Genomic DNA, 23,808 nt, shown 5'->3' with positions numbered 1-23,808 from the left:
ATCGACATGTACCGAACTCCTCAAAACCTGCTGCCCAGGCTCAGCTATCTCCTAATCCGCCTCTCGCTATGGGACTGTGCATGACAGAGCCGCTCACTGGTGTTTCCCGAGACAGCTGAGCAAGAGCAGCTTGTTTGTCACTGTCCGCAGGAGTATGTCGGGTTTTTTTTCTTTCAATTAAGATGCAATTCTGTTCATTTCTACTCCACCTTCTACTGCGGGATGTCACAACCCCCAAACACAAGCTTTTCTTTGCAGAAAAGCCCAGCAAAGCACCTCTCTCCCCTCCGCCTGATCTCTGTTGACTCTGACAGGTGGACAGATGATTTCCAGGGCTCCGACAGAGCGCCATACCCTCAGCCACACGTTTTAGTACTTAACAACAGGACACAGATCGTCCTTAGCATGAGGCAGACAAGCGTTGTTTCATTTTGTGACCCTGGTTATGTATTAGGGCATCCAGACTCCAACAGGAAAGTTTCTTTCTGCATTTGACTGGATTTAAAAGTCGCCCTGACGCACCCAGCTGACACATCACAAGTCCATTAAACGCTCAGCAGAACATTTGTGCCACAGACCAGATCCCTGCCAGCACCTTGCAGCAAGCTGTGTGATTAACTGAATTAATCGCCCTCCGGTGCAGGCAAGGAGTGAGGTCATGTATTTTCCCTCTTCTAACATATTCAGGATTCTTGCGTGGATTTTTCAGTAATTAACAGATTCCTGTTCACACCAGGAGAAAAAGCTAAAGATGTGGATGTGTCAAACTTCTTGTCTACATCTTTCAGGGAATGAGCTACTTGGCAGGCCAGTAACGGGGCACTAACAAAAGCATCACAGACATGATTACAGGGTAATAGCTCCTTATTATGCCTCTAAAATATGCCTTATCTCAGACACCAGAGTCGGAGTGTTTCATCCCGTGACAGACGGAGTTTTCCCATACGCTAGAAAACATCTTCAGGAAAAGTCCATTCCAACAGGAGCCCTACTCTTTGCTTCCTTTCCCCACCAACTTTTACAAGACCTGTCGGTATCAGGTATAAGCCCCTTAAGGTCAGGAATTATCTGTGGCATAAACCACAGCAGTAGCCTTACACCTTGTCTGTGAACCCCTGCACATGAGCCACGGGAACTGCAAAAGCCGCAAAGCCCTTAGGACAAGCTAAGCCTCTGCGGCACAGCCAAAGCTTCGGGTCCGCAGCAGGTCTGCAGCAGTGCCTCAGTGTTCACACACGGTGCTGGACCTGGGCAAGCTGCTTTTTACGTGAATAGTAAGGAAGGAACTAAATTTTTCCCTGTGCCCAGAGTCAGTTTTGCTGTGCTAAAGGAGGTCAAAGGGTTCCTTTCCACGGGCTCCCAGGCCTGCCCGTTACCGTTTAACTTCTGGCAATACCAAGGCACACGTATGAACAGGGATACAAGGAGCTGGAAATGAAAGAACACCACTGTCGCTGGCATCGGTGTAAAAGGTGTTCACAAAAGATGCTGAGGAAGATGATTCAGGGAAATATCACAATCGTGGTTGAAGAATTAAAAAAAAAATAAAATATTACTTGGGAAACTCAGTTCATGTAACTCCAAGAAAACGTGCAGGGATGAATCGGGTCATTGCAGCCCTCTCTCCAGCAGAATAGCACAGACAATAAAGGCACTTTATTTGAGTAAAGATACAACAAGATTAAAAGCTGGAAACAGAAGGTGAATGAGTTTAGGCCAGGAATAACGTATGAAATTTTAACAGAAATCCCCAAATGAGAGCAGAATGTCTTATCTTTCTCCACCAAACTGGGCTGAATAGAAATCTGCTTTACTTTCTAAACAGGGATTTTGTGTGGATTATTTAGCACTACTGCAGAGAAGCCTGTCTGAATACTCACCTCTATTCAAGATTTAGTAACAAAGCAAAAGTGAAAGAAAAGGAAACGGTTCCTGTTCCAAGGAACACTCGCCACTCACGCTGACAACGGTGGGTTCTCACACGTTTGCATGCGCGTGTCTGTGCATTTCCGTGATCAGTGCTTGGGAAGCAGAGCGTTAGTTCTCTGACAGCCCTTGGCAATCGCCAGGATCTATCGGGTCAGCAGATGCTCTGCTCTGCCAAAACCACCCCAGCAAGTACCAGGCCCCACAAAATGCCTGATCATGTGAACTGCCAGACTTCTACTCAAAGGCCCAGTGATGGCCCCGTGATTTGATCTACAGCCTGTCTGCATTTTGCTTTTACACAGCTTCCATCAGCTTCAGTGAGGCACTGAAAACACACACAAACACGAACAAAATCCAAATGTTCACAGACAGAAAATCTGAGAACTACGGCAGGCATCCCGTGTTGTTTGACACTTGACCAAACCACAGGCACATCACCAGGTAACATGCAAGGCTCTTCTCCCATGGAAGGTTAGAAAAGATCACACAGAACACAGAAAAGATGGGTTTATGACACAACAGATAAAGATGTTCAAGCCTAGCATCAGTTCTCTGTTCTGCCACTGATCTTCTCCATGACCACAAGCATCCTGGAACAGTAAAGCTTCAGCCACTACAACTGCCCGAGATTCGCTGAAGCCAATATAACCAGCAGTCCATAGCAAAGATGTGCCCTGCTATCCTCCTACTCTGTCTCAGGGTTCTATCTTTTATGTTCAGGAAGCAAGAGCATAAACTATAATTCTACACGAGGAGGGCTCCTATATAACCACAGAACAATTCCGGGTTTCCTCAGAAGGCCACTGGGCTTCCTTACCATGAAGACACAGCTCTGACCCAGACTGCCGGGGTCTCGCAGCCACCAGACAATGCTTTGCAGGTGATCCTCAGAACTGCACGGAGCCCCCGGGCGCCACAGGGCCTGTGCCGTCGGCGAGACTTGAGCGTCAAGTGCTGCAGGACACCAGTCCACAGGCACTGCCGTGACCTGGCAGTACCCGACCGGCCCTGAAATTCTGCAACTCGCTGCACAAGGTTATAAAAACCGCCAAGAACTACTGTTCCCAGAGATCTCATTTCTGCTGTGATAGCTGCAACATAACTTTCCTCTCTGAACACCCCAAGGAGAGCTGTTGAACAGGTACAAGCCTCCCTTCCAAACCATTATCCTTCCCGCTCTGCCCCAGGGACCACCAGCAGCTCCGACAGGAAAGGCTCCAGGACGAAGAGTCCAGAGATGGGGAGGATGAGGGCAAATCTGCAGGGGAATGCCCTTGGTTTTGTGCTGTTCTCAGATTTTATGTTTCAGACAATGAAACTGGGCCAAGACAATTGCCTGCAATACATACTTTTTTTCTAGGCTAGTAAGAAAGCCCTGCAATTTTCAGTATCTCTTCCACTAGTTCTGGTTTTATAATTCTAATTCATGGAATGAATTGATATTCCAAATATTTCAGAGACTAGCAGTGAGGAAGAATATAACAATCCTTAAAGACCCCATGAAGTTGGTGCTGCATTTATTTTTTCTGTATCTATTTAAATTGTAAAGGAATGCTGCCGTTGCTATAAAACGAAGGAAGCATGTAGTATATTATTCAGTTTCACAGACTGACACATTTGATTAAATTAAACTGATCCACAAATACTTTAAGAACTATGCGCTCCATCCTATAGTTACATTTGTGCCGTATTTAATCAAACTCATATTTAAGACACTTAATATCCCTAAAAAGCTTGCTGGGGCCTAAAAATGCAGTGTCCGAAAGAACAGTCAGGTTGTTGAGCATCACCTGCTGACGGGGTGTACGAGAGCACAGGTGTAACACACCAGTGAGCGCGACCGTGCAAGGAGATGGTGGACGCTGCGGACCCGAGGCAGAGCACATTCAGCCTGACGAGCAGCTTTCCACCGATTCCCTTCTGCTGTTCTCAGGACTAGGAGGAATAATACCTCCGTAGGGTAAATAAGGAAAAAATTTCTTGAGTCCTTAATTCTAAAGCAGTGAAGAATTTATTAATTACAAATTATTTTTTTTCAATGGAAAATGAACTTTCTGCGAGACTGATCTTTCCAATTGCCCTTATTTTGCAGTATATAATCAAATGACCATCAAATTTTACTTCCTGCAACTCTCTACAGACATCTGCCCTGTCAGAGAGAGCAGAACCACTCAGATGTGTCTTCCTAGTGGGGCCTCAGCCAGAGCGTGCGGAGAATATTCAGGCACAGGCAGACAGAGAGACAAAAGAAGGGATGGAGAGAAGCAAATACGATTCCAGTCTTTTCAAAGGTCCTACAATATCTGGAAGAAGAAAGAACAAAAAACCCCCAAAATTTGTTTCATCCATCAGAGGAAAAAAAAAAAAAAAAAAAAAAAAAAAAGATGCTAACAGCTTTAATTTGCAAACACTTTAAAGCATCCTTCAAACAAGGGGTGGCACACTTCGCAGACCTCATTCTGTCAGACACCGCGCAATTTATAGTGGGGAAAAACAACATGAGAGCAACCTTCCATTTCAAGTGACAACAGCTTCTGCCACAGAGGTTTAGGCTCACTGGTTTATGCTTCCTCTCAGCTACCAGGTAGCAGAAACCTGCAGCATTCCTTCCAAGACAAGAGGGCGGTGGATTTTTCCCAAGACTATTAGTGATCTCCTTTTAGATTGTCACCAACACTGTGGCTTCAGTGCTCTGCTGCCGACTTCGAGCTCTGTTGTTTTCCTATTGCCTCTCTCCCTTCCAAGGGTGAAAAGGGGAATACGAGCATGCAAAAAGCAAAACCCGTAAGCAGAGAGTCACACAAAGCTCCTCTCTCCGGGAGTAAACCAGACTGTAAATCCACAGGGCTGATCTGCAGTCTGACCTGGGACAGAGCTGCCCTCCACACACGGCAGTGCCACTGCCCGCTCGCTCCGCCCCACCAGCGTCAGGCCAGGAGAGCTTCAAAACCTTCTTTTTATCTAGCTTGGAAACTAGGAGGTGTGAACAGCTGCAACTGATCCTGGTGGAGCAGAACGTCACCAAACAAGGCCTTCCCGTAAAACGAAGGCAGGCGAAGTCACGCTTTGAGAAACATATCTGAAAATATGTAGAGACGTAACAGCGACCTGGGGGTACAGGTGTGCGAATCCCACGGGCCACGTGAGATCCCACGAGGCTCTGCAGCTCATCCTCCCCCCACGGAAGCATCTTCCCTAAGGGTTGAGGGTCCAACCTTCCTGCAGGTATGACTTGGTCACACTGAACGTGTGTTTGCAAGGTTGCACGTGTGGGCTGAAAATCTGTGTTTGAACTTCTTCTGGTTCTAGATCTGAATCTGTGTCTCCTCTCTGAGCACAAAGAGAGAGAACTGGCTTTTCTGAAAACTTGTTAAAATTTTATTTTCTTTACATCATGAATAGGGCCTGGGACCTTGTCCAGCACTGTCCGACCTCAAGGATCCACAGCGTTTACCCTGGGATCTGACGTGTTACGAAGCTGCATAAACTGCTGCTAAAAGTATCGTTATATGCTCCTTATTTTCACAAACACAGGGACAGCAGCTCTTTCTGTATGTATTCCATGCTGCCTGGATTCCCGTTTGCCACTGAATGTGGGATTAATTTCCAGGAAATTCAGCCATGTAAATGATCTCTTATCCCCTTGTCCGAGCTTTGCCTCGGCACCACGGAGAAGCCTCTCGGAGCATGGTGCAGCTCCTCTGCCGAGAGGCAGCTCTCCCTGAACATGAACAGCAGCCTCCAGGGGTGATGCTCTCTCCTCATACAATACTATGCAAAGCTGTAGCTTAGGCAAGACAGTTTTAATAACCTTTGAGTTGGTAAGATACAGCTCAACCCCAGCTAGTAACCTCCATCTGTGGGTAAGGGGAAACCCTCAACACAACCTGACACCAGATCTACAGATGAACTTACGTCCAGTACAGGGGAAGGTCACACAACTATTTAGTATTATGGTTCTTAGCATTAAGGTGTAAACTCGAAAAATCTAATGGATTTCCTATACTGTAAAACACTGGGGGTGAGGGTGTTTTTTAAAAGAAATCCACATGCTTTTGTGTGCAACACCTGCACAAAGTTTTCATTTATAATTTAGATAGAAAAGCAGTTCACAAATCATAATGAACAGGATCTGAATAAACACAGCAGAGACTTATAAGCAGAGCATAAAATGCACAGTGAGACAAGATTGATGGCAGAGTCATTTGTTTGTCCCTGTTAGAATTTGGTTAGAAAGATTAATCCCGTTCCAGACAACCGAGAGTATTTGAGACACTCAGTACAGGCAGTTCTATGTCAACGATTTCATCCTTGGCGACCGCAGGCCCACTCACAGAGAAAGAGGGGCCTGGAGGGAGACACACACCCATTTCCAGAGAAGCGGAGCCCAATGGATTTCCCATCACAAAGACAATTCATGAGGGACACAGGGCTTCTGTTGTTGTTGGGTTGGTTTTTGAAGTAAGAACAAAGAAAAAAAAAAAAAAAAGTCAACTGAAATTTGTCGAACGAAATGCAATACACAGAACTTGGTCATAAAGATGCACTATATTGCACCAACTTACACCATGGATTGAACCTGTCTGGTAGTGTCACATGCACAGTTAACCATGAATATTATTAAGGATCAGTAATAATAATAATTTAGCTGGGCAGGTAACTTGATCCAAGCTAATATTTTTCTGTTAAAGTATCAAGAAAAGGGATCTCTCTATGAAGTTGATAATAACAGTGGTGGAAAACCAGAAAATGTTAGTCAAGCATCCATCGCAAATTTATATGCTCATGGGCCGTATTGTGCCCCAGATCCACTATGGGTCATGAAATACTTGGCTGCACACGAGGGGCCAATGAAGTTGCAAGGATTCAGCCACATAAGGGAGAAAGAAAGAAATCTCTTCAGCGTAACTCCCGCAGGGTGTTTATACTCAGTCCACCACATCAGGAAAACCTTCTAATGGCCACAAATTTGCATCCACATGCAGAAGACCACAGAGACATTCGGGCAACCAGGAGGATCATCTCTGACCAATCTTTCTTTTTATATAGTCTGTGGTTACAGATTTGTGGATGGGGCCTCAGAAACCTTTCGCACAACACAGCGGTGATCAGCACCAGATGTGCAGAGAAATCAGTAAAAAGCAGGAGCTTAAAAGGCTTCCAATATTGTACCTTCCTTTGATGAAAAACAACAAGCAAACAACAACAAAAAAAATCTTTCTTTACATCCATTAAAAAGGGCAAATTCATTACAAGTAACAAAAAAAAATGTTAAAGAGAAAAAAAACAACTTAGCTTAAACCTTTCTTCCTTGTTACAAAATACTGACTTTTTCAAATCAAACATTTCTTTAAAATGTTCTGTGGGTTGGTTTTTTTTTTTTTTTTTTGTTTCATTTTGTTTTCTGAACTGACACGATCCTCTGAAGCAAAGTTATCTGCTTTGACGCCTTGGTGAGACCCAGGCCTTTTCAAGCAAATATTGCTTTATTTTATTTTAAGCTTCTAACAGAGCAAAAGCAGAGTCACTGCAGAAAGAAGCAATGAAACAAAGGAGGACGACGTTGATGGACTTCCCAAGGTCGCTGCAGGTGCCAGACAATGGTTCCCAGGAGGGGAAAATATGGTTGTTTAAAAACAAATTTGGTGCATGTGGCAAGCGTGGATGTTTCCCCGTGAGATCCAAGGTGACATGTATGACGACAGACATAGGAAAGGAGTAAGGGGGAGAGGGAGAGGGGAGGGAAGAAAGGACGAGGAAGAAAAAAGAAAGAGAGAGAGAAAGAGAGAAAAATAGATAAAAAAAATTAGGTCATAAATATAGAAAACATAAGAATCAAAGGCTTATTTAAATTTTGTAAATTAAAATGGCTAAAGGTTAAAGAAGAGCATCAGCACATTCACACCGACGAAAGGGCCGGCTCAGAAGCTCAGCAATGTCCAAAGCTGCAGAGCAGGGTCCAAGTCAGGGTTTATGGGATTCGCAAGCAAATGAGATTAAAAATGATGGAACAGAAGGCTCAGCGAGAAACACAGGAGAATGGTTATCTGGTATTTGAAAGGACAACACTGCCTTTTACATATTGGAAAAAATAAAAAAGCTTTGGTGTAGCAGAGAGTCCACGTGCCTGCCCCAGTCCCTCCCGCGGAGCCCGTCGTGCTGAGGGCTCGGAGCCAGGGGACTCAAACCCTGGGGAAGCCAGGAAGTCTCAACGACACAGGACTGGCTTCTCCATTTGGCCTCCCAGCTGCTTGCAAACTATCCTAATGCAATTATAATTATTACTGAAAATACTACCCTTATCCTTCCAGCCACTTTAAGGACACTGTACGGAAGATGGTCACACAGGACTCGACGTAATAAAACCCGTTCTGTCTGCAGGAGTTCCTAGCTATTACTGTCACGCGGAGCAATGCCGTGGTAGAGGCACTCTATAAATGCAGCTCATTTTGAAACAAAAATTAAAAGCTAAACGCCGTGAAAACACCGCTAAGTGCTAAAGGAAGCAATACGCAGAGCCTCTTCCCCGCTGCAACCTGGCACTCGCCTTCATTTCAAGAGGCCCGCGGGCTGCGTGGCAGGGAAGCCTAGCCTGCCCTCAGGAAATATCTGCCCCGTTTTCAGTTTGGGGATCAGCCCAGGGAACCAATGGGTCTGCAAACACCTTGGAAGACCTAGCAGAAAACAGAGTCCTCTACAAAATGACAAAAACCAGAGGAAGTCAGAAACGCAGCGCAGCCGGCAGCCACCGTTCCCCTGCCCAAGCTCTACTGCCCCTGGAGCTGAGCGCACGGAACCAGCTCCATCCCCCGGGGGGCCGGCGCCCCAGAACACCCGCCCAACGGCTCCGCACCGGGCTCTCCACACTGCCGGTGCAGCGCTGGAGCGGCAGCCGCAGTCCTGATTCCTCCTGTGCTTCACACCCGGCTCAGCGAGGAATAATTTCAGAGGCCGAAGTTACATTTGTGATAATAAACCAGCCTTACCCCCCAGCCCATCTTTTAGAGGGTCCCTGCCCACGTTACTGTTGGATGTAGAGGGCTCAGTGGCGTCTGGGCTCACTGGTCCTCCCATTGCCACGGACTACGACATCCACACTCTATTCCAAAGGCAACAGCATCCTCAGAATTCGCTAATAGAGCTGTGCAGACATCCCAGCTGTCCCAGGCAGCTTTCCTGTCCCACTGGGCGTGTAACGGAGGCTAAAAGAGAGTATCAGCACAGGAAGGCAACAGTGGTTGCACCAAAGCACGGTGGAGGAACAAAAAGCCTGATCAGGGCTCGTCCCCTGGGCAGGTTCATCGCAGCGCAAAGGAACGGCTTCCTGCTGGCACCAGCCTACCCCACGGGACTGTTCAGCTCTGAACTGACCTTAAGGCACTCTCTGCCAAATTACCCTCACTTTCTCCTGCCACATCAGTCACAGTTGTCCTTCAAATATGTGACGGTAGCAAGTATTAGAGCTGTTGAAAATGAGAATCAGAGAGTAAGTTGCTTAATGAGTTACTGAGGGTCCTTCCACCCAAAACTACAGCCTTGCTCCAACGCACAACCCAATCCTCTTTTGCCCCCTTTCCCTCCTCCTCCCTATCCTCCTACTCCTCCCTGCTAGACACGTTTTGCAAGGCCCAGCCCACTAGGTCACTCGTTTGCAGGCTTAACAACGTCATCTGGCTTAATCAAGTGGATCTCAGCATGTGAACTGCACAAGGTCTCAGCTGCTCCCTTCAGACGAGAAGGGAGTGGATGCAGTGGGGGCAGACCACGGAAAAGTCTGAAGAAAATTCTCTAGTTGTTCTTAAGAAAAATACAGGACTGAGTTAACGAGCTACAAGACAGAAATAAATCAAATCACTCCCTTCAGTGTGGGCTGTCAGCACCAGTCTTGGCATAAATATACCGAACTCTGGCTGGGCAGCGAGGACTTACCCTGACTGACTCATCAGCTTTGAAGCTCGTCCCTCTGCCTTCAACCAACTAGAATAATTTACAGGTAGTCCAGCAATTTCATCCTTGAGGTTTTGTTCGGTTTAGTTTGTTGGGTTTTTTTTTCCCCAGTTTTTTGTTTGTTTTTTAATGGGCACTACTAGTACCCTTGTGGAAAAGATACTAAGCTGTGCTTTCGACACCTTGCAACCAACTGCCCAGTTCTGGTGTCTCAGCTAGTAGGGTTTGCTTGTTTCTCGCAGCATTTGTGCGTCTACCTCACACTAAGTGCAGCCTGGCTGAAGGAAGAGTTTCCAGCAGCATTCTGATGCTAGTTACTTTTTCCTCACGCCCTACCCAACACTAAACAGTGCTGGTTTAAAGTTTCTGTAATTTGATCTCCTTTTCATTTAATAAAAAAAAAAACTTCAGAGAAAGATTTTAACCCCCTCAATTTCCAACTGCTAGCAAACTCCTTATACCTTTATTTCTCCAGAGGTTGAGCTGGATGGACAAACAAGCAGTAAGCAGCCCAAAGCAGATTTGGGAGAGAAATCTGCGTTGTGAAAAGCATGGCCCCAGAGAACCGAATGGTCTCATTCGCTTTAGCTTAAAATGGGAATCCTACTTTCTCGTTTCAGAAAGCATTTTCTATCCACTCCTTTTCTCATCTGGCAATCATGTTACCCTGACACAAAAAGCCAACGTTCCCCAGAAACGGTCAGAGAAGAATTTGTCATGTGTCCTGCTAACGCTGTACATACTGTAACACAGATCGCAGTACAGGTATGTACATGGCAAAAACTAAGCTTTGGATGGGTAACCAATTGTGATAATGGCTTTAAGCAAGCAAGTTGTCAGGGTTACTCAGGCACATTAAAGGATGCAGCACTGTTGCATTAATTGGAAGCAGAAAACAATGGTAAAGCTTATGACTTGCTGTACCTGGGATGACAGTAGGCTGAGCAGAGGTGCGGAAAGCATAGCGAGCTGGTTTGGACTTCCCTTGCTGGTTTTCAGCTATCACATAAACCTCATACTCTGCATTCCAGTCCAGGGACTTGAGCATCACGTGGTCGCTGCCGGAGGGAAGTCTGATCTCTGGTTTCCACTCTGAGGAATGCTTCTGCAGAGCAGCGAGATGACAGCCAGGGATGCAAAACAACAAGAGCACAACATTAGTAGCCCGCTTTGAGAACCCTGTAATGGCTAACAAATGGAAAAGTGGGGAGGTTTCTACACAAGCACACACTCCCCAGCTAATTCAGGGCTGCAAAATGTCACGTGCTGTTGGCTCTGAAGCGGAGAGCACAGGAGATACCGAAGCAGCTTCTTTCCTGATCAGAATCCTGTTTGCTGCAGCGTCACCACACCTGAAGAAAATCCCTCAGTTCTTCCTCTGATCTTTGCTACATCACTAGACTACTTCTAGCTCAGAGGGAAAAAGCTGCAACTTCCGTACGTCTGTGCCCTGCAAAGCACTTCAAGAGTGTCCTTTCAGGTCTCAGTATGTCAAAATCATCTGAGACAGAGATCTACCTCTTACCACAGGCCTGGCCCAGTTTACCCCTCCATTCAATCCTGCAGCGTTTAAGGTAAAGGTGCACACTGCTAGTAACTTTGATAAATCCTACTCCAGCTTCAGGAATCCAGATGGACATTTCATCCAGATGGTTTTGAAAAAAAACACCACCAAGGTGCCTTGAGGCAGTCTTAGGCTGTTTTCCGGCACTGAAATGTGCTAACAGAATTTTCCATCTCTGCTGGAATTTATGGTTCTGGGATACCAGATTGTCCTTCTGACATTCCGAAGACTCTCCCCGTTCTAAGAAGCTCTAAGTAACCTAAAATGCACAAAATGATGGTGGTAACGAATACTCTTGGGATTTCTAGACGGCAGTGCACAATTGTGACTTCACTCTAAGGATTGTTCATTTCTAGCACATAAAGAAAAGATCAATTACTAATAGCCAATACAGAATTAGTTCAGCATCACATCTGCCCGACTCAGTCACGGAGAAAGCATCCTGCTTTAAGAACTGGAAAGCTTCCATGTTTCAGGTCCAACACTGGTACAGCTGAGCCGCCTCCAGGTGTATTAGGACCGAGAAAGTACGCAGACAACAGAAAAAAGCTTCAGTAACTTCTGGCAATTCTTTCTGCTGCTCTTAAGACCTTCATATTCTCCTTGACCCTCTCCCAAGGTCCTGTTCCTCAAGGATGTGCTGAGCAATCCGACAGGGTGTTCTTTGGTAGGAAAAAACCCAACAAATACCATCCAACAGAAAACAAGGGCCACATTCATCTTACAGCAATACCAGCTGCCCATCACATAGGTGTTACTGCCCAAGGCTAGGGCTAGGTATTTTGCTCAGAGAATCATCTATTTCTCCATCCTGGGTAATCTACAGTGAGAGCTGATTAAGTTAAGCCTGAGCGGGAACTACTGCCAATAGCATCTCTCACTTTACCTGTGTCTCCACTGAATGTCTCAGTCAATAATCCGCACAATAATTTGGTACCGAAGCACAAATTACTCAATCAAACATGGCAATTTCAACGACCAACAGAAAGTTATGGTTAGATATGTCTGAAGGTGGGCAATGCTCTAGGCCATGAACCTCTGGGCACCCAGCTACTTAAATTGCTGCTGGCAACCCCATCTGAGCAGCGTATGACACAAAATACTACCGAGTGCTTGTGATCACCGTTACATTCACAGTTCTACAGAACTCAGCATGGAGAAATAATCTGTCATAGCTGAAGTGAAAGGCAAGAAAATGGGACAAAGATTCTGTATGTTCCTTCCGTGCCCGTCGTGTCTCACACCCTGCGCACGTCCACCGCACCCGCTCCGCACGTGCTGCCACGCTGCAAGACCTTAGCTTCAGGGTTGGCGCCTACACAGCGAAGCCTGGGTGCTGAACAGGGCAAATACAAATCAAACTTGAGTGTCAGTCATACTTACAGCTTTGTATTTGATGAGATAATGTCTAATTGGGGAGCCACCATCATCCTGCTTGATAACGTTCACTTTAATGGAGTTTCCATCTTCTCCCATCTGACCTTCCAGTTTGGGTGCGCTGGGTTCCCCTGAAACAATGGTGGATTTATGTTAACTTGTTTAAAAAAAAAAAAAAAAAAAAGGGAAAATACATGTCAAAATAAAAATAAAAAATCCTTCATTATACTCAGCTGCCAGGGCATCAGCCTCTCTCGAACCCACACACTGAGGACACTGTGTGCCTTGGGTACAAATATTTGCAAGACCCAAGTATTTCCTCTCTTTGGGAGTTTGTTCTCGCTGGTACAAGTTACCATTTCCGTGTGTGCCTGGAGTCAGAAGCCCCGTGAAGAGACACCACCCTTCCCCACGAATATCCTGAAGCAATAACCAGTTCCTAGCTATTTTTGTTGTAAAAACTGATGTGAAACACCCGGAGAATGCCAAGATGGAGTACGTGACCAACAGGCAGGCTGCTCCTGTGAAACACAGATGCAAAGAGCATCACTGAAAAGGGACGTGACGCTTGTCAGACTGTGCTGGCACTCTGAACCTTGCCTGGATTTTATAGTCACGGGGCCAGACTCAGGGGTGCGCTCACTTACTCGGCTGTGGAAAACACGGTACTGCATCACAACAGCCCCTCTTTTCACTCAGACTGCACTGGTGGAACTAACTGCAATGAATGCAGGCTGGGGAGAACCAGACCCCTTCGCTCGTCTGGAATAACAGTTTCTAAAAGAAAAATCTCTCATTTCCCAGGTTGCACCCCTGGCATCAGCAAAAAAATGGGATGTCAGGGTGCCCTGCAAAGGCAAGTAAGGTACAACCCACCCAGGTCTCTAACAACTGCTTCTTCTAGCCGGTTCCTCCGTAACCCGCAGGCATGACCCGCAGAGGACGGATCCCCAATCCCAACTCAAGCTCCTCCTCCTGCTCCTTTACTGCACCACCACTGACAGAAGCCAAACCCACAGACTGTCCGATTACGTATTTACACCTCCCGCCCCCCTCAGAAATACTGCAACAAACTGCTCCAGAGGCAAGTTTTCTTCTTCTGCTTCCACATTACCCCGGGATCAACCGTTCCTGGAGTGTTCTGACAGGCTGTGAATTCAGCGTGCAAGAGGCACTGTGACCTACTGATCTGTCTTTGTGGCAAAAGAAAAAACTCATCAACAGGACAACCTTCTGTCCCCAACAACACGAGCATCAAATTAGCCAGAGAACTTAAATGATAAAAGAGCACTGGTCTTTCTTCCCAAGTGACACAGACCACAAGACCCTGCTGACTTTCTGCCAGTGCCCAGACACTTGCTTCGCTCCTCTTAAAGGCAAGCAAGGCTTCGCTTTCTCTGTGCCAACGCTCACCTGAGACGGGACTTGGAGCTATTACTGCTACAGCCCTGAAACGCCTCAAGAGTTTAAATGCTAGTCAGTCAGACAGACTTGACAAAATTCATCTAAACCTTGCTGAAGCTTACTAGGCCACGTTACGGTACTCCCTGACTTTAGTACCAGCTCTGTGATGTAGTCTGAGTGCTTAAGCTGTGAATTCTGGGCTTAAAAGCTTCTTAAGAACTTTTTGCCATTTGAGCTGCTGTTCTCTGGAAGCTCTTCTGCCCAATTTCGTGATGGGTAATTTGAGCAAAAACCAACACTGCAATTATTTGTAAGGTAAACTCACAAATCGGCTGCGGTTGGCAATTCCAGCAAACTCCTGAGATTAATTACTCTGCTGGCTGGTCTCATTACAGGGTCTTAATTCTTACAGGTAATTTATATAACAATTAAAGTGGTTGAATGTTAAAAAGCAAAAAATTCCTACACCCCTGTTTAACCACAGTTATGCAGATTTTATGCATTCTCAAAGTACTCCTCTAAGCACCTGAGCAGTGAACAGTGCACTTAGAGCTGACAGCAGGAGATTTATACCCAGAGACCGCAGCGGACAACGCGCAGCCCGTGTTCTGCTGTGCACCCTCAATCTGAACACACTTCCCAAACGCTCGCAGCCCCAAACCTCTGCACAGGTTTGCCAATGCTGAGCACACGCTTTACTGTCGTAGCTCGGAGTGACCTACGGTTCTGCTAAAGCACCCCTGGCCTCACTCGCAGTGCCTTGGATGACGGGCTCACGCTTCCACCACCGTGTGGTGAAATTAAAACGCGATCCAATTCTGAAGGGATCCCAAAGAGAGCAACACCAAACCTCTGAAACAGTGACATTCGTGACTTGAGAGCCTGATGTAACCAAACGAGAACAAAACCAGGACAATGAAGGACATTTGTGACTTTTTAAAAGCTCGGCCTGTTGCCTAGAATAAAACTTTAAGAAATATTTAGTTCTGTTGCATTATACTAAAAGTGAAGGGAAATAATAAGCTAGTAGTTGTATTAAGATCAACTCTGACAGATAACATCAGTCACGGGTGTTTACGGGAGCTTCTTTCAACCCAAACCCACTCTCAATTCAAAATCCGCTCTGTCGGGATCCGTACTCAGCTACGCCCGCAGAGCGCAGGCACTTCCGAGGGGCCAGAGAAGATCAATCTTCCAACGTCTTTCAAAGTTGATCTCGTGAAGTCTTTTGAAGCCATCCACCACCACTCCCCCCACCCTCCAAAGAAAGAAGGCAAGCACATTTTTTTTTTTTTCTGTGAAACATCAGTGAGAAAACTGCAGGAGACCTAAACCAAACCAGTAATTTAAGACTAATTCAACTTCCTTGCAGGCCAACACGTGCTCCAACACACCAACTGTTCCGAGAAGGTAATTACAGTCCGTACACAGAGCTCTGATGTGAGGTACATACATGTGTGTTTCAAAACATACTATTAAAGATGTAAGGAGGGAATGCTCCTTTCTGTCCCCTGTTATATTTTTCTTTTTCCAAATCCCTGCCTCTGCCCACATCCCCGTTAGGAGACTCCGGTGACGTGAGCTGGACGCTCCAGAGCCGCACTCCCTGCTGTGACGGTGTCCCAGCGCCTGCGCGCTGAGGACCAAGGCTGTGCTGCTGGAGTTGCCAGGGGTGCTCCACGCCTCCGGACTCCTCCTGGGCACACACCAAAGGGCTTCTCACCAAAGAACCGGAGAACTCTGTCTTTAACTGATGACCACGTTTGCCATCTCCTGCACAGACCATAAGGCTGGATTTCTATCTTTATGCCAACTGAGGCTGTGGATCCGGAATGCCCTTCCCAGCCCGTGTTTCTCCTGGAATTACGAATGCACACAGTGCATTGCAGATTAAAAGTTAAACAGGAAAAAGCAAGTTCTAGATGAGCAGATGTACCTCACTGAAAATACTGTATTAACCAAGCAATTACAGTTTTTTCTTTCTTCAGTCCTAAAAGAAAAAATATCACCACAAAGGCTTCGACTACTGAGTTGATTTGAGATGAAGAAGTTATTACTGCAATAACTGTGTCACGACTATTAGCCAATAATTCCATGAAACCAGAAATGAATGTCTTGTTCTATCATTTTTTCCACACAAGAAACTAGCTCCCACACAAGAAACAGCTGGGCGCAGGGCAGTCACGGCTACTTATCCTGCTGGACACAGAGCCACTTGGCGCTGCTGAACCGCCCCTGAGCAGCAGCGCTTCACCGCTGCCGTGTTTGTGGAAGGTTTGATGAACGGCTTTACTGATAAGTAGGCAGAACCAGATCAGCATCTCCTTGTACTCTTTCCCATCCTCACCTCAGAGAAATCTAATTAGTAATAAGAGATCTTGAAGTGATAAGGGAACACTGTACTTACAGAATTTGACCTCTTATCTCACACAGGCTAGAAGCTTTTCCAGTGATTGAGCGCCAAGACTAAAGCGTGAAGGAACATCCTTTGGAAAGATGCTCATTCTCGATAGATTTTAACTGTCAGAGATGCTGCTGTACCTCATACATAGCCATTCCACTGATTAATTATCCTCCCTGCTGAAACTTTTCTTCACTTTGAATGGTCTAGTTTCTAGCTCCCCAATTCCTTCCTTACCCAATCGTTTAAACACACTTCTGCTCTGAGCAACGTTCTTTTCAGATCAGAGGATATGGACCATCCTAACGGCTGAGACCCGACAGGCACAGCAGTGCAAGCCCTGGTGAAGAACACTTTAGTTTCCTCTCCATAAATACATGGCATTTCATTTATCATAAGAAGGCAGATGTAATCCAGATACGGGGCTGTAAAATTAAAAACGGGTTAGTGTGTAGTTTGAAACAAAGAAGGAAGACGTTTAGTGGGAAAAGTTTAGTCCAGCAGAATCAGCATCCCTCTAATGAGTCAAAAGGTCAGTAGCTGAAGAGAAAAGGTTGTCAGAGGTTAGAGAAGCAGCTCATGCTCACAGAACATGCATCCTCCCTACAGCACGGGGGCTGAAAAGCAAAACAGTGCATTACAGAGGTGCGCTACATGCCTGGGGACCTCCCATTTACACTGAGCCGACGTATTGCAGAAATCTGCCTATTCCACCCATAACACGTGGGATCCCTCAAGAATCCCCCTCGTGCTGCTGCTGCTGCTTAGTTCCTGCAGCAGACAGCTCCCAGCGTGCCAGACTCCCGCTGTACATCGTTTTAGGGCACTGACCTGCTCAGCGTCCAGCCTGCTGCAGGGTCTTACACTGTGGTGGGACAACGCCGAGCGACTGCGGCCGAGCCAGGGGCCACCTCGCTCAGCCCAGCAGCGAGAATCTTCAATAACTCAAGGAGTCCCCTGGGGGGGGCACAACACAGGTAGCTTTAATTTCCACCCCTGTGCTTTAATCTCTTGGAGAAATGGGATGGATTTTGCTCGAAGATGTAAAGTTTACAGGTGGTTTTAGCCACCGTCATACTTTGTTAGGACTTGAGCACTTCCGCTGCTTTAAACCTCACCCACAGGATGCTGTTCAGCAGAGGAAAGAAGAAAACAAACAGGCTGCTCTTCCCAGGAGAGAAGCCAACAGACGCGCAACGCCACGCTGCCTGCGCCGGGCAATTTAAACTCTTTCTGGGCAACCCTCCGGAGGTGAATTCAGAGATGCTCGTGAAGTCCTGTATTTTGAAAGGCAACTCATCCACTCTCTGAAGGCTCTTCCAAAGGTGCCTTTGTCCAGAAATGATGAGCTGTGGAACAGAGCCTTCAATCTTTTTAGTGCATCTTAAGGAAACTCGGTCTGTTTCTGTTCTCACATTTTCTGTGGCTCTAGGGACTGACTTTTTTTTTTTTTTCTTTGCCCATTAATTCTTCTTTCTTTACCTTTACAACCACAAAGAGCTGCATGAAAAACAACAGACTCCAGCTCTTCACCACTCATCTGTCCAGACCCCTCCACATATTCCTTACGGCTGGCTTCTTAAGAAACAATGACATGAGGCAAGACTCCTGCTGCGTTGGTTAGAGCCTCGTATCAGGTTTTAGGCCAGAAACATCTTGCTGGCCAGTATGAGACTCAAGACACTGGGACGAGGTGGCTCCAGCCCTGTGGCTCCCACCTTTCTAGGAAGCAGCACAGTCATTCTGCTGCTTTCCATGAGGGTTACCCCCAACTGCTGCACTGCACTGGGTCACAGCGCAGGTCCCAGGAGCCATCCCAGCGTTACGGCGAGGTCTTTGCTCCTCCAGCAACCAAGTCGGGGACTCTGAGGAAGGCAGAAGGCAGTGCTCTGCTCTGCGGGGAACGCAGGGCAGTGCACGCACGAAGTGCGGCGTTATGTTGGCACTGCCCTGTCAGGGTACCCGGCGCTGGTAATCCACTGTTAAGATCAGAAATCCATTCTTTGGGCTTTAGATAGAACTCATAACGAATCTGACCGACTGCACTCGAGATAAGGAACTGTTCAGCAGGCTCCTGAAGCCTGAATCACTCCAGTTAGCTCCTACACATGTGAGGGCAGCTGAGGACAGTGCTCTGAGCTGTTACATTTTCCAATTATTTTTTTATCCACTCTGGCTAAACCATTAGCACCAATAATCTCCTGCCGCAGGTAAGCAGTAAATGTTTCCTGGTATCCTTTCACTCTTGTAATTTATATTCAAAGAGCTTTCTTGATCTAATATTAGTCTGCTGGAGTTGGATTTCAGAATAAGCTAACTGTTTTTAATTATCTGCTTTTCAGAGAGCACCACAAGCACCAGGCCTGGATGCAGCTGTAGTGAAAACTTGAGGTGGGGAGAGAAGAGAATATGAAAAAGCAGCATGAAATTTTCTCTAGTCACAGGGCAGCGACTGTGTATCAGACCCCAGAAACGAGAGGAGCGCAGATGACAGAGACATTTTATCACATCTCTTGTCCACTCCCACCGCATGTGTTCCTTCTGCCCACCTTTGAAAAGAAGTTCCAACTGGTTACTAGACAGCTGCAGCCCTTTATGAGTTTAAATCCTTCCCCAGCTGGCAGGCACTGAAGAAAGATCCTGCAGCTTTTCTGTCCTTACGGTAATTTCTGCAACACATGAGCAAGGAATCAGCTGATTTCTGCAATCTTTGACCATCGTGTAAATAGGAGCAGATTGTGACCGACAGCGTCACAATTTGAAACAAACATCAGCCATTCCCATGGAAAGTCTCCACAAGTGGAAAACATACACGGGTGAGAAAGAATAGGTAGGGAGTCTTCAGAATGCACACGAGAAGCAAACATCACGATCGAAAATAAGGAACAAAACCAGAAGAACATGCAAAACCAAGACAACCAAGTCTTCAAACCCCCTGGACCTCGACCAGAGGGGGCAGAGACCAGGGGAAGGGGGGCTGCTCCCCACGCATGCACTCATCTGGGAAGGTTACTGGTGTTAGTTTTGTTTTCCTGGCAAACCCCAGCCTAAATCCTTTCCCGGTGGTGGTCCAAGACGATAAGGTGATTTCAGTATTCGTGGATTGAAAAAACGCCAACTGCTTCCTGGTTTTCAAAATTATCCGTTTAGTTGGGGAAGCAGAGCAGCAGGAGTTTCCCCTCCCTCCTCCCCTTCAGATTATGCACAAAGTTGTAAAAATCACAACACTGCAGAAATTGTTTTCACTACCACACACTTTACTCGGAGACTGATCTCATCTCCAGAAGCTGCAAGGGTCAATCATTTGCTTCTCGATTTCACGGAGATCACCACCTACTGGAACTCCTGCTGGTAAATGAGTTCAGATTAAATCCCTCGCAGGCTCCGAGGCGAGAAGGTGCAATAGTACTTCCGATGCAAACCGGGTGAAGCCCAGCTCCCATCCTGTACTCTGTGTGTGCCTCTCCGTACTGCTTGATAAAAACACAGTTCCCACTCTAGCTATGTTTAAGTTTTACTTTTGATTAAAAAAAAAAAAAAAAAGGTGTCTTTCTTAAATCATCATGTGACATGCTTACCAATAACTAGATTTTAGAGACAGGGAATTTCTGATCCTTTCGATAGGTGACTGAATATGTACAGTGTGACTGCGTGTGTGTCTGTGTGAATGCTGTACAGCGTCCACATGTGGTGTTGCCGTTACCCGAGCACCTGCCCACAGCCTCCCAGCAATGGGCCGCCTGTACCCGGGGCACACTGGCACCCTGAGCAGCAAAAGCACTTTTGCCATCGGTGTTAATGCCAGAGCGAGTTTCAGAGCCTCATTCAACGGCTGACTGTTGGATTCTGATAGCAAAAGAAGCAAATGACTGAGCCTCCTTTTGTTTGTTTTTTTTTGTTTCTGTTTTTTTTGTTTGTTTTTTGTTTTTTGTTTTTTTTCCTCCCCAAGTGTTTTCAAGCTCAGTGTGGAGAACTGAAGTTGAGTTCTTCATACGCAGACAGTGGTGAGCGACTTCTCCAAAAGGCTTGTAGAAGGATTTTGGAGTGATCGAATTTGGAGATCCCTGGTTCACCGACCAGAGGGGAATCCTCACCCCAAATCTAGGCAACCAATCAGAACAAAGTGTTTTACCTTCTGTTCACCAGCGTGGACGACATCATCAGCACCATGCAAGCCACATGACAAAGTCACATGATACGCACGCACATGATTGGTTGAAAGGAAAGTGGAGGAGGTCACATGGAAAATACAAAAAAATTAAAAAACTGATGTAAACAATGGGCAAGGGAAAAATCAACAACAGAATTACAGACTAAATAAAATAGAAACAAAATTAAATTAGCCAGTATATATCAGAAACACTGGGGAGACAGTTAAATCGCCTGGAAATACAAGAATATTAAACCACAGAGAGCACTGAGTTACGACCTTGTGTTAGGCACAGCAGCACCACTGCTTATTAATACCAAGTCAAAGAAGAAAAAAAAAAATTATTGTAGAGTGTGCACTGGAACTTGGGACAGCTGAAGGAATCCACAAGACTGTTGGAAAGAAAAAGGGAATAAATACATTGTTATTGAGAAACAGCCCAGGCAGCAGCGGGGAAATGGTCAAAGTCTCAGCCCACAGAGCTCAGGGAAGACAAACCTCAGCATCTCACAGTGGCGTATCCTCCCCTCTGCAAACAAACGTCTTCCTAAACATCGATAACAGTAACAACTGAAAAAGAGAAAAATCTACTGTGCGTACACATTTCCAAGGAGAGAGCTTTCCATCAGAGAGCGCAAGCAGGGTTTGCTCAGACTGACAGCTATCACTCACACACAAACCCCGTCCATCACATTCAGCCTGAAGAGTCAGGGAATGGCATGAGTCACGTACAATGAATTACACTGATGGTTTCCTGCGTGCAAGGGGCTTTTCTGTCAAAGAGGAGAAGAATGAAGTACTCTGCACTGGAAATTAATTACAAAGATGGCACGTGGAAGACAGCTACTGCTGAAAGAGATGAAAAAGTGCACAGACTATGACAGGAGCACGGAATAAAATAAAAAAAAAAAAATCAGTTGTCAGACCGGAGGACATCACTAACTCCACGCTCTGTTTCCCTTCCTAAATTACTACCTACTTTATAACTTGCATTTTTTATGATCATTCCTCTGTCTCGTCTTAATGAGGCTCCCTCACAGCACTCTGGTCCTTCCCTGTTAATTTGATGTAAAGAGAATTAAACCTTCAATCTTTTGGGTGCTTGTATCTGACAAGATTAAGGGCATACCATTACTGGGGAAAGAACTGATGATACAAAACATAAAATCAATTTGTTACATCTAAGATTTCAATCCATTGTCTCTAGTTATAAACACAGATTCATGGAACTCTGGGCAGGTGCGTCATGAAGTTGAGTTACTGTGAGGTTGCTTGGGAAGGCATTCAGTGTCTCCTGCTCATGAGGAAACGTATTTCCAAATCCCCAGTAAATTTAAGATAACGTGATTTAAAATCAGGCAAGAGGGGCTGACTTTCAGATCCGTTCCTCCAGAGAGAAAGCTTTAAAGAACAAGGGCAAACCTAGCAGTATAAATATAACCAAAAGTAACTTTGGATGAGGCTTCTAAGACACAAACGACATCTGGAAATACTGTCTTTAGCTTAAAACCTTGAAAAGTCATCCTGTTGTCATGGGTAGAAGGCAGGCAGGCAGAACACTGATTGTCTGGGAGCTTGCTGGAGGAACGAGGTACACGTAGCACTGTGTGTCTGAAAACACAAGGGCTTTCACTCAGCTCTCTTCCTCTCGGGACCACTGGACCAAGGAACCTGGCAAAAAAGTCTTTTACAGCTCCTGTTATCATCAGGGCTTCAGAGATACGGGCCACCGACCAGCCTACTCGCAGATCATATTTTTAACGAGCATGAAAAGGAGAGGCGCAGTCTTGTCTGTTCTGTGAAAATGCTTCTCCCAAACTCCACAGCTAACTAGATCCTACGGGTTGTCTCCGAACATTAAGTTCATTTAGAGACGGGGACCTCAGCCCTGTTTGCCTCAAGGCACTGCAGGGGTAGCTCTGGACACAGGCAGGGGCAGAGAATATACACCCGTGTCCTTAACTCCTGGTACATCTGGAACGAGTGAAAGGGAAAACAAAAAGGAGCGTGGAAGTTGAATTAATGAACAGCTGCTATCAAACTTTCACTTTTTCTGTAAACGAGCTTCCCAAACACACACATGTCTATCTTGTTATAATAAATACTTGGTGGGCAGGCCTGTTTCTTGGGGAAAGAAATTCCAAAGCCAAAAAAAAAAAAAAAAAAAAAAAAAAAAAGCCCTCAACCTATTCTGAATTGACTGGATGCACTGTGCTAGATAACGCAGATTTTATAGAGAAAATACTCTTGGCTTTCCATCTTCTCTTGCTCAGTGTGCTCCACCTCCCTCATCCTGCAGCTTTTGAATCTCTTGGCCAGTATCTAGTAAATACAACAGAAGTTCCTACAGATTCTGAAAAACCAGGAGGCTAGATAAAGACCCAAACTGGTGCCTCAACTGAAAAAAACCCCAAACTTTTTTCAAGTGACCTCAAACATTGCTAAGCAAAACAGATTCCACAGTGGAGACAGCAGCAAGAAAAACGTCGTTACCGCCACTGACACACAGCACTGTTCATCCAAGCAACCCAAGAGGATTAAGTCAAAGGAGATGGAGAGTCCTGAACTTCTTGTATGACCAGAGTCATCTCCCGTATGATCACAAAGTCAAAAACCCATCAGGTTTCAGTGAGATCCACTGTGTGTTTTCCTGACTTCGTGATGCGACACAGCAGCTCTTGGTTTCATTCGTTTAACCGCTGAGGTTAGGTGAGGGTAAGACACAAGATCATTCAGCAGCACCATCGATAATTAAATGATGCAAACTTGTGAGAGCATCTGCCTAGTGCCGACGCCCTGTTATGCTGCCGAATACGGCATATTCATACGCTGCAGAACAACTCAGCACACAAAACAAATCTGTCTACTATTTGCATAAACTGTTTAATGTCACACAAATGACAAGGAGGCGGTGAGATGTCAGGTCGGCCTCTGTTCAGTGTAAGAGCCTGAACTTCAGCGCAGGTGAACATGAGAACTTTTACCCTCAGAAAACCCAACAGTCACACGTACATCCCCCCCCCCCCCCCCCCCCCC

The 23,808-nt window shown here is 46.0% G+C and overlaps 1 protein-coding gene across 2 annotated transcripts in view; it reads right to left on the bottom strand.

The window, feature by feature from the left end:
* The window catches only part of NCAM1 (neural cell adhesion molecule 1), a 57,221-nt gene that overhangs the window by 7,452 nt on the left and 25,961 nt on the right, over positions 1 to 23,808 (bottom strand). For both annotated transcript variants that reach the window (XM_026863642.1, XM_026863641.1), the window contains exons 14-15: positions 12,824 to 12,948; positions 10,801 to 10,981 (exon numbers count right to left, since the gene is read on the bottom strand). In XM_026863642.1, the coding sequence (XP_026719443.1) occupies positions 10,801 to 10,981; positions 12,824 to 12,948 (306 nt within the window). The remainder of the gene's footprint in view (positions 1 to 10,800; positions 10,982 to 12,823; positions 12,949 to 23,808) is intronic.

This window comes from Athene cunicularia (assembly GCF_003259725.1).
Source record: "Athene cunicularia isolate RWA chromosome 24 unlocalized genomic scaffold, athCun1 chr24_part1, whole genome shotgun sequence".
Classification (NCBI taxonomy): Eukaryota; Metazoa; Chordata; class Aves; order Strigiformes; family Strigidae; genus Athene; species Athene cunicularia.
This window is presented reverse-complemented; position numbering and strand designations above follow the sequence as displayed.